General features: G+C 37.5%; 1 protein-coding gene across 1 annotated transcript; it reads left to right on the top strand.

Moving 5' to 3' along the window:
* Positions 1-496: 496 nt before the first annotated feature.
* On the top strand, positions 497-7,121 carry LOC143356819 (choline/ethanolamine transporter flvcr2a). The gene is made up of 7 exons (XM_076792818.1): positions 497-1,255; positions 2,998-3,229; positions 4,535-4,772; positions 5,374-5,585; positions 5,666-5,769; positions 5,944-6,054; positions 6,456-7,121. Exons 1-7 carry the CDS (start codon positions 1,050-1,052, stop codon positions 6,781-6,783), a joined length of 1,431 nt encoding a protein of 476 aa, XP_076648933.1. The 5' UTR covers positions 497-1,049; the 3' UTR covers positions 6,784-7,121.
* Positions 7,122-11,970: the final 4,849 nt, after the last annotated feature.

Here is an 11,970-nt window from a genome sequence, read left to right as displayed (position 1 = left end):
TAAGCAAATCATGGCAAAGAGACCAAAAACGGATCGTAGGAAATCTACCAAGAGTTCGGTCGGATAATTGGAAAGTTTTTCTAGGGGACGGAGCGCATGACTTTCAGCGATTGTGCTCAACAAATTAATGGTATCTCCCCTCCCCACCCCTCCGGCCCGCGTCAGCTGTGACCGTGGCCGACAATGATTGCAGATTGCAACAGCGACTAAACCGGGTGCAGTGTACATACGCGTTGGCGCCAATGTACTTTCTCGTTCCGAGGCAGAGTGATCCTCTCGAAGACGAAACGGGATTAATATGCTTCGGTTAATTGTTTACCGGAGAATATCTCGGCTTAACAATCGCCGATGACTGCGATTCATGAATATTGATTCGCCGCGCCGCGTCGTCCGGGGAAAATCCGATCCGCGGCGTTCGATCGTTTTTCCTCATAATGGACGACGGTGTATCTAAGAGATCGGTCGGCGTGGCCTCTGATGAATGAGTGAACGGATCGATTAGGTTCTGCGGCGTCTAAGATCGGTCGTGAATCACGATAAAAACCAAGCCGATAAGACCGAGCTATGTAACACACGCGGGAGTGTAGGCGGTCGCAAATGCTTGGCGCAAATAAGTCGATCTTGTTTAATCACAAATACAGATAAAACAATAAGCAATGACGCCACGGAAGGCGCAGTTCGTCTGTAGCCGAGGTGGAAACGACACCGCGCCACGACAGAGAGAGAGAGAGAGAGAGAGAGACAGAGGCTGGAAGAACGACATTTCCGGGGTCCTGATACACTCGTTTCGCGGAACAGAGGAGACTCGGAGACGATCATAGTGAGCGCGAGGATCGATCCACCGCGGTGAAATGCAGATCACCCTTCGTCCGTGAATGGCAACAAGTGATTCCGAGACCAGGCTCACCGTTCAGGGCTAAACGAACAAGCACATGTCCCGTTGAACAACCACTCCGAGCTCGAACGTGTTCTTCGAAATAAATGACAGTCGGCACACCCGGCGCCGAACTATAGAATCCATAGTAGAGAATCGTTGTGCAAAGTGGAGTATGAGAATGACCGGCGAGAAGGAATTGAAGGACGTAGTGTGCACCAAATATCCTGTGAAAATAGTCAATGGAGAGAAAAGCAAAGACTTGCTCGAAATCAAAGTGTACAAGAGAAGATGGCTCATACTCGGCTTGTTTATTTTGTACACCGGAATGAGCACCTTCCAGTGGGTCCAGTACTCCGTCGTGCCGAACGTAATCACAAGGTATTTTGCCGTTTTCCGTCCTAGATTTTTCTCTGCCCGCAATTCTTCTTTTTTGCGCTCGAACTAGACGCTCCTAAAGCGATACGCGTGTTCCAGATACGTATCCTTTCGTGGGAATCGGATAAATCGCTGATTTGTTTAAACTATCATACTTGCGCTAAGATCTTTTCGTCTGTTTTTCTTTTTTACGGAATGTAGAATACCATTGTTTATTGATGGAACATTTAGTGACTCAATTTAGTGATTTAATTTAGTGAATATAGTCTGGATCCTGCATTTATTATTTATTTAGTTATTATTGCTTTAAACCAAGTGCAAGTCCAAGTATTTAGCAAGTAAAATATTTTTTTGTAAATTTCGGAGGTTCATTTCGAAAAATAGCACAAATTATTTAGTAATTGGCGTTTTTGTACATTTCTGTGGATGACATTCAAAAACAGTAAATTATGAAAAAATGGAATAAAATCTACGTGCAAGTTTATGTACGTTTCCGTTAAATTGTCTCCCAATAAAGTTCTTAAAGTATTTATAAATTGTACGAGAAAGAAAGAAAAAGAAGGCGATTTGAACATTTCTATGCGTTTTAACAGTGAACTTTCAAAACTAAAAAAAATGAAAAATTTAAAAATATGATATTAAGATGAAATGTTTTAAATTTTGAAAATATCTAACGCTAATACCAAATTCGAGACCACTTTTAATCTTCCTCGCTGCGTTGTCAAGCTTTTCAGAAGTTCACAAGACTTCTATGAAATAAGATAAAATATAAAAATATAAAATAAAAGTACCTCGACGTGTTTTCAAGCTTTTCAAACTTCACAATATTTTTATAAAATTCATTTCTAACAAGTTCTCAAAAATTTGAATATTTAACAAACTGGTAAGTGCAGTGAAAGAATTTTCAGAAAACTGCGAGAAAAACTGTGAAAAAAATTTAAGAAAAGAATAATGAAAAATATAGAAAATAGTTTAAAGAAGAAATTCATAAAGAACGAATGCATCGGATGGTCTATAAATAATGGATAAGTAGTCAGTCTCACAAAAAAAGTAAAAAAAAACATGATGACAGTGCAGTAATCATTGTCAAAAATGTTAATTCGTGATATCCTTAGTCTTTGTGTAATTAACCTACGTTAATGATGTTAAGCATGTGCTCACCTAATCAAACATGAAAGTGCATAAAAATGCAATCTTCTTTCTAAAAAGAAACGGTATATGCAATTGCATCGTATATCTTATCTGTGAGTCCATGAATCTTACAATCAAACACTGATGAACAATACAAACTTCTGAATGGATTGCAGAGGTTTAGCTACCATTATTTTCAAAAATTCTGTAAATGTCAAAGTACTCGTGCATCGGTGTAATATTAAGAAATAGACTCCAAAATAGTAATAATATCTTCCACTTTCAAAAATTACACATTTCCGACAGAATCGAGAATTATCATGAAACTGCTTTTATTCTTTTCCACATTGTTCGAATTGCGAAATTTTTCTTAACTGCTGTAAGAAGTGTCGTCATTTGAAATCTTAAGACGTCGTAAAAGAAGGAAGGAAAATATTATCGCGGAGGTATATCCTCTGCAATTCTTTCCGCTCATTTACATGAGTATAATGCGATAATTGGAGAGTCTCTTTCAGCACTTCATCAATGCGAAATCATATAAAAGATTAAAGCGTCGGAATATTAAATTCCAGCCTTTAAAAACGAGCTTTCATGAAATTAAACTCATTATCCAGGTATTACGGAGTATCTTCATTAGTCGTCGACTGGACAGCGATGTCCTTCTTGGCATACTACGTAATTTTCGTCATCCCCGTAACCTATTTCATGGACCGCTGGGGACTCAGGTGGACTAATATTGTAGGATGCGGAATCAGTTGCCTCGGATCGTGGATAAAAGTGCTGTCTGTCAGTCCTGACAGGTTTTACGTTACCTTCATTGGACATTCTCTTGTCGCTTCTACTCAGGTTAGACACCAACTTTATCGAGAACATGTATTTTCCATCCGCGACACATTTTATACACCAATAATCACGAAAGTATCAAACCTGTACGAAACGACGAATTTAGAGACAAATGTCATCCTTTGCCAGAAAAAATCAAACGACACTGAAAAATACATTTCCGATTCTCGGAAAATTGTCCATATTTAAATAATGAAAATAATTGACACGGAAAAATTTTGCATAAAAATTCGTGGTGTAATCGTGCAACTAAAAGCAATTAAGCACACGCCGAGATGCATTTGCAGTTTGTCGCCACTGTTTTAATTTAAAATTCCCAATGTGTGCACACGAAAGCTAAAATTGACAGAGTGTATGTTTAACGCCCGCTAAGACTACTCACAAATACAATTGAAGTGGATTCGAGAAAATGTGTAATAAATTTCTGCTAACGCAGGGTATTACAAGTCTAGTCGTTCTTTATGTACCCAAAGCTTAAGCTGGAGGTACAATATCGAAATAAGAGTAATGTCTCTGTGGCAGATTTACGTGTCTGCGTTCGCCGACTGCGTGTTGACCTAAAATAAAATCCCCATCGTTTCAATGCACAAAAAAAAAGGAAATTATGATATCGTACGAAAGGATCTGATATTTAGACCTACTTCCAATTTCGAAAAGTTAAATACTTCCTCCAATCTCCGTCACTTTTGAATCGATATATGATCGTATTTTGAGTTCATACATTTATGCAAAATAACATTTTTCTATGCCGATTGTACGAAACAGAAATTAAATGTATTTTTAAACAGTACAATTCTTCTCATGTCGTTAGATTTTTGAAATTCACGTATTCAGATTGCCATAAGCGCATAAAATTCACAGTTTAATTATTATACTCGACTTCGTCAAATTATTTGCTGGATTTTGTTCCTCAATGTAGAATTAGGCAACGTAGATTATAGAAATGCACTAACAGTAGGAGTGATACCTTATCTTCTCTATTTTATATTATAGTAATCTCATTTATCTCTGCGTATCAGTAAATCAAGTTTAACTTAACGTTGCCTAGCACAAAAACAAAATTTGGGAACCAACTCTATGAACAGCTAATTAAATTAAAAATAAGAATTACTATAGTATAATATTGATTTAAAAGAAATTACTTATAGTACAATACTAATTAAGAGAAATTGACTTATAGTACAATATTAATTAAGAGAAAATAACTCGTTGTAAGTAGAAAGAAAACGAAGGAGAATTTTAGAAATAATTAAATTATTATATATTACGATGGAATTAATTAATTGATCGGCTTTTGTGTGGTATTAGACTATAGTTCAGATTTTCCCTGGACGCATAGCAGCGCAATGGTTCGACACCAACGAAGTGTCCACTGCCACATCTTTAATCATTTTCGGGAATCAATTGGGGATAGCCTTGAGTTTCTTGATAACTCCGATCATCGTGAAAAACCATGAGAATCTAGATGATATCAGCAAAGACTTGTCGATCCTATTCTGGGCTGTTGCTATCATCTTGACGATTGCGTTTATACTAGTCGTAATATGTAAGTTTGTTCTCAGGAACGATAAAATTTATTTTTGCTACTTGAAGAGTGATAAAATCAACAACTTGCTTAGAAAGGTTGTAATCGCACTACTACAGTAGGACCTCGATTATCTAAACATTGATTATCTGAATTTTCTGTTATCCGAACATGTTCCACGTGTGAATAGCTGAATGTAACACTTCATTTTGTACAAATCAGTGAAGATTAAATCTTGCACTGTCAACAACTCTTCTATTATTATCTACGTACTCATGTTTTACTGATTAGCTAGGATAACCGAGGTTCTGCTGTACAAGCGCCATATTATACTATAGTCAAGTATAATAATTATAATATAAGTGCCACGTATATTTTTTCTCAAATCAAATAATCAAAGTAAAACTAAAAATAAATTTACTATGAGATTTAAAGGAGAAATATTTTTGTTGAGTATCAACACTTCTGCAATTACTTAGTAAATTCAATTTATGAACTCTTTTATTACTGAACAAATTCAAATTATGAACTCTTGTTATGAATTATTATTTTTTGGGGGACACGTATGTTCATTGTACTAGAAATGGAAAGCAGTCTATGCTGAACAAATTATTCTGCACAGTGTTCGAAGATGATCCAAAACTACCGCCGAGTAAAACGCGAGCACTTCAAAAAATCAATCGAATGGCGGATAACGAAGGCTTCATTGAGCCAATTAAAAGGCTGGTTAAAAACAGACAATACATATCACTTTGCAATACGTACGGCTTAAACGTCGGTGTACTAAATGCCGTAGCAACATTATTCAGTCAAATCTACCTAGTGCATTTTCAGGTGAGCTGGAAAGGAAAGAATTTTATTTTTTCAGATTCGTTTTTATTTTTCAGAGCTTCTTTATGTATCATGTTTTACAGAATGGCGAGGAAGACGCGGGTAGAATCGGTTTGGTTATGATCATTTCCGGTATGATAGGTTCCGTCTGCTTCGGAGTTATTATTGACAAAACCCACAAGTTCAAGTAAGAATTTCAATTTAGTATTTTCTTTTTTTTTTTATATTTTTTAAAGATATTATTTGTGAGCCAAAATGAATTACAATGCGTTTGGTTCTTCTATGTTAAAAATAATCCAAGTTGTTTCGACGTTATCATATTCTTTATTGAAATTATTTTTCACTTGTAATCAATTTTTAGGGAGACCACGGTGGCTGTGTATTTCCTTTCGCTGTGCGGTCAAATTTTCTTCGCCATAAGTAGCGTCGTCGAAATGCAGTGGATGGTGTATCTGTCGGCCATTTTCCTAGGGTACTACTTTATACTTACTCATTTTACACTTTATTTTACTCTTTACTCTTTATTTACACTTTATCTCTGCGTGCTACGCCTTATTTGTTATCTAAGCAGCGTCTATTAAAAGGAGAAAGAACTGCAAAAATATGTTCTTTATGTTCTTTTTGTTTAAAAAATAGATTTGATTTTTCAAAGTGATGTACGAAGTAAGTTCGTACATCCATCGAGACATTACCGTAGTTTGCAAATAATTGAATCTGAAAACTATCCTATTCTACATTTCATGCTAGCGAGAAGAGATCAAGTAATAGCGTCTCTGTGGCATTTCTCTGGAATTGCTTCGCAAAGACTTAGGCTTCTTCTACGATCGAACGAGCTCGTGTCCACGCATCTAAGATCCAATTATTCCTCCGCAGGTTCTTCATGCTGGGTTATGTAGCTTTGGGATATGAATTATGCGCGGAATACACGTACCCGGAATCGGAAGGCGTATCGGCGGGAATGCTGAATGTGGCTAATAACATTTATGGCATTGTCCTGGTCCTACTACTGGGCGAGTTATTGGAACTTTACGGAGATATTCCGGTGCACGTGGGACTTTGTATAGCGTTGCTGATTGGCTTAATCGTCACCGTTTTAACGAAGGACGTGCAAAGGCGTCAAGACGCCAAAAAGGGCATTCGATACGAGGGTGTCAGTCAAACTGACGCGAACATCGACTGCAGTGAACGCGGGTACACTTAAGTGCACTTCCACGTGGAGTTCAAAGTGAATTAATCAATACACTTTTTTAAATGTATACATTTTTATACATTTTTTTTTACACGATAACACGTAAACAGCGAAACTGCCGCGAACAACTCAATGCGCAACTCTAAACGATTATAAGTGAAAATTATAGTATGCTGCTCGAGATTTCTGTCCGAAGTTCATAAACAGTGCAACCATTGTTTGCAAATCGATTTTATAGAATTTCACTGACTCATAACACATTCGACGCCATCACAGTTATTTCGCTGCTTATCTTCACTGCTCAAATGTTTTATTAACTCTCGTACATCACTCGGTGTGAAAATTCACCCGTTTACTATTCTGCATACTGTAAAACGTAAAATTTTTCTGGCGCTATGAAAGAAGCGTAATTTGTTGATTTAAAGCGTAAAGCAAAAACGGGTGAATTATTGTACCAGGATCTTTGATGCGACTATTTCCGAGGAGCGTGCGAGGGTTAAACAATTTAGCGGATTAAAGCAGTCTCTGAATATTATGCTGTGTGCTACGACTTTACGTAGCAGAGTGTATAAAATTAAGTTAACTGTCTTTAGTAGATTGTGAGTGTCGCGTGTGTGCGGTGACGGTGGCAGCGAACGTGTTAATCACTTACGATCTCGTGGTGATTGAAATCGTCAGAGTCGCTTCATAGTTCGTCGGAAGGAGGACCTTTCGAGATTCGTTAAACTCGGCTCGAAATTTTAACCACAAGTCTGACTAGTTATTATAAGGTAACGGGTTAAACATGTTTTTCTTTCGAGCATAAGCTATCTGTTAGAATCTGAATTGAAGCAACGAATTTTAATAAAGTATTGAAGATTTCTATAAAATGTCATTAAAAAATTCTTTCCCTCATTCCAGGTTTTTCTTTTCTTTTCTATTGGGCGTGTGCAAAAGTTTCAGTGTTCTTCAATCGTTCATAATATATACAGGATGTCCCAAAAATGTTGTGTTTCCCTGAAAAGGGTAATTCCCGAGGAGATTTGGAAAAACTTTGAGAAAATGTTCTCCGCGGCTCCGTTAAGCAGTTATTAACGAAAAACGCGGACCAATCAGGGCGCGGCTACGGTGGACGAATTCCGGCTCAGCCAATACCAACAACCACGGAGTCTGTCCACCGTAGCCGCGCCCTGATTGGTCCGTGTTTTTGGTTAATTACTCCTTAACGGAGCCGCGGAGAATATTTCCGCAAAGGAAAAAGTTGGTTCGAATGACCTCAGGAACCACCCCTTTGAAGAAAGTACCACGTTTTTGGGACACTCTGTGTATGACAAACAAATATGTTCTTAGGATAATAATAAACGTGTTGCTGGTAATATTGCTGTATGCAAAATAAAAATTGCCAACCTTAATTGCAACCAACTACAGCAAAATAGGAATTTATTTCCTTTCTTAACACTAGGTTTACGGGACCCGTCAAAATGACGGGTTCTAATATTTTTAATTTACGATTCTTGAGATTGTGAAGATCCATCTGCGTGGAATTACTCAACAAACTTATTTCCTTCGGTATATATTATTTAAAAAATGGCTGAAAAGTTGGATAGACACATTCTTCTTATTTTTATAAAGTAATGTGAAATACTCACTTTTAATGCTCCGTAAACCTAGTGCTAATAGATCCAATCGATCGGAAATAGTCTGACAATATCTTATAGTTCTTCGAATGTTTTTACTGTCTTGTATAAGGAGCACATGATATATCCGAGACATAAAGGGGTTAATTGGTTATGGAAACCGTTATTTCAGACTTCAATACATTATTTCACTTGGAGATCGGTCGATGCTGTTGAAATTTTGAAGAGGATCTCTTTCGAGAATATCTTTCCACGTTTTCGTTATTGATCTCCGGAGAAACTTCTTATTTATCGTCGGATATTCTTGGAGAGATCTAGACGAGCGGCCTACCGGTAGGCCGGATTTGCTATGTTTCGCGCAGAATGATCAGAAAACAGAAACAAAGCGCAGTGCATCGCTTGCAATCGCGGAAATATATCCGGCTGTCGGGCGATTACCAGGGAAATATCGGCTGCGGAGCATAGACCAAGAGAGAGAGAGAGAGAGAGAGAGAGAGAGAGCCGAGTCCTTTCCTCTCGGTTTCGATAATTCTTCGGCCGCGGGCTACGGTAAAAATAGATGAGGGGTGAATAATGTCTCGTCTGAGCGTCCAGATGGAATCCACGTAACGTTCTGCGACCGACAGATAGGAGTGCCCGGTTGATCGAAAGCGCAAAATATAATAGTCCGCATTGGGTACTTTTGTTCTCTGATCGGGTATATCAAGTATTCTGGCCGAGTAACAAGTGGTGCACACGTCATGTCACCTGTCAGACGCAGGGCACACTACACCCTCGGTCCTGTACCTTTTACCAGAAAACAAGGACGACGATCCCTTGTCGATAAAAAGTCCCACCATTCACCGAGCTTCGAATCGCGTTGTCTTGCGCCGCAAGATTTTCATTTCTCCGTCGAACGCGGACACTCGGAAGATTTTACCGAAACGCAGACGGTCGGAACAACAGTTCCAATAATAATAGTGGCAATAGCCACTCCTCGCAGAAAATATTCGGAACCAGAATTATTTGGAAGTATATTAAATATGAATAATGGGAGTTTTACACACAGTCGGGGACAAACTTAAGTGCACAAAAACTCGGGTCGTTTGATCCAGTTTTTAAAAAGTTATTAGTTCTTAGAATGTGTCCACTTGACATTGTTCCCGACTGAATATTAAATACAGTTCAATAGGTAACGATGTTTTCGGAAAAGATATCGATAAAACGGGTGATTGTTTGGTGTTTTACTAAATATGAAATAATAAAAATCTATGATAAATTTATAAATAAATTGAAATAGCGCCAACACAGCACTTTTCAATATTTGTAACGGTGGAAATGACAATAGACACTGTTATAAAAATGTTTTGAAAGCTTGGGGGTGATTAAACCATCCCCTAAATCAGTGAGTAATTTAAAAGCAAACATGTTCACTTTCATATTAATATTTTCTTTATAGACGGCAAGTTTTAACTTTGCATATAGTTTTATAGACGATGAATAACGACTAAAGTAGAAAAGGTTGTTTTAATTTAAAAAATATGTTTCGTGAATATAAAATGCTGCCCCCTTTTCACCTTAACAATATTTTCAATACATATTGTTAACAGAATCTTTTGTGTTCCGCGACTGATGTAAATAACATTTATTAAATTTCAACCAGATATAGACGTCGCACAAAAGCGATTGAATAGCTTTGTGTTTAAACAATATTTTCCAGGTTACGGTCGACAGGTCGATTTAAAAATAAAATCGTAGCCACCGCCCGGTCTTTTTTTCAAAGAACGTTCCTAACGTGTTCGCGTGAAACGCATCCGGCGTGTTCCACTGAATGCGAAACGGAAAATTAACACGCGAATATTACAACAACTTTGCTGTTTAATTAAGTTTCCATGAAACCTGAGTAAAAAGTTAACTGAATCCAACGAGAGAGCACTTCGTGATAGTTCATTTAATAATCTTAACGAAGTATCGTACACAAAAATGTATTTTTAATTTAATGTGAAGAGAGGCGGGCATTACATTATTTAAATTTAATCCTGCACGAAATCCCGCTCTGCAGTCTTGCAACAATGAAAGCAGAAATGTGATTTCATTTTCGTAATTATCTGCATTTGCTTAAAATTGTGTACAATCATGGGCTTAAAGTTATTATCGCAAAAATTTCATTGTTTTTCACGGTGGGCTGGATATTCGCGTTAATATTATTTCGGTTTAAATAATATGCACAATGAAATTAATTATACAATACTCCATAATATTATAATATGATATTCATTAACTATAAAATTTTTCATTGTTTCGAAATATAGAAATATTAGGTTCAAAAGTGGAACATTCTTTCATTCATCAGTTCATTTTTAAAAATTGCAGGTATTTCTAAAATATAGATCTATTATGATACTAGACGTTCTAAACATTTTATATTGATACCTGAAATGTCCAATCCCCTATTAACTGTTCTGAAGTTTGCAGTTTCGCCAACTAATTTTTGTTGATAAACGCATAATTATTATTTCTTTATATATGATGAAGCTTTCTATTCGAAAACTCGCGAAATCGTATGCAGACAGAGCCGGCTGGATTTCCCGAGAGTCCAGCGCCGGTTCTTAGGCGATGGCAGCTACGTCAAACGCATCTGCGAAAAAAAGATATTGATCTATTGACAGCACAAACACGTTCGATTGGGACGCAAGGGTGGCCTCCGTATCCGTCGAGATTGCGATTATCACAAAGGGACTTATGGATTATCGATAACGGGCGAGAATGAAAGGCGGAAACGACAGGTCACCACAAATGGACTCGAGTGGACGCGATGGCAGCGTAGATCGATAAATTCCATTTAATTCATTCGGGCGTTCGCCTGTCGCGCGAACATAAATGGAAAATTTTCTACAAATATTCTACGCGATTTTTAATGTTCTTCGTACGCCGCCTTACCAACGTATTTGCAGATACAGCCCATCCGCGATTGCCGATTCGATTGTTCCTCCCACTTTCGCACCATAACGTCCACTGACACGTGTTTGTTGATGGTTTCGTATTAACGCGTATGAAATCCCTGACTCGATTTTAACAGGCAATGTTATTGATTAACTCCTTGTGGTTTTCTGTGAAGATTTGCTCGGTCCAACGGTTTATAACTATATTGAAAAACGCTGACGCGCCAAGAAAATAGGTAAGTAATTTCAATTTTATCAATCAACGATGATTCCAGAAAACCATCGTGGAGAATATCGTCATCGGAGTTACGCATCTTTGGTAAACTAAATTTCGAAACTGGGTAATCGTATGCTCCTCAGAATTTTTGTTTAACACTGTAAGAGAACAAATTGCATTGTTAGGAGTATATACCGCATAATGGTATCGGGTTGCATTGTTTTCAACCCTATAAAATGATCTAAATCTTGGAATAAATACAGACAATTCTTATTTTACGTAAAAGTCCACAGTCCAAATTCAATTTCGTTGTAAACGCATAAGATCCGCAGTCTAATGATCACGAACACGTCACGAATGACAGAAACGAGTCAATGAAGCGATTGCTAAATTCCTCGGTCTCTATAATCACGTTCCGTGAACTGGTTGACGTGACTATATGAAG

This window comes from Halictus rubicundus, chromosome 8, assembly GCF_050948215.1.
Source record: "Halictus rubicundus isolate RS-2024b chromosome 8, iyHalRubi1_principal, whole genome shotgun sequence".
Taxonomy (NCBI): Eukaryota; Metazoa; Arthropoda; class Insecta; order Hymenoptera; family Halictidae; genus Halictus; species Halictus rubicundus.
Note: the sequence above shows the minus strand (reverse complement) of the source record. Positions and strands in the feature narration are given on the sequence as shown.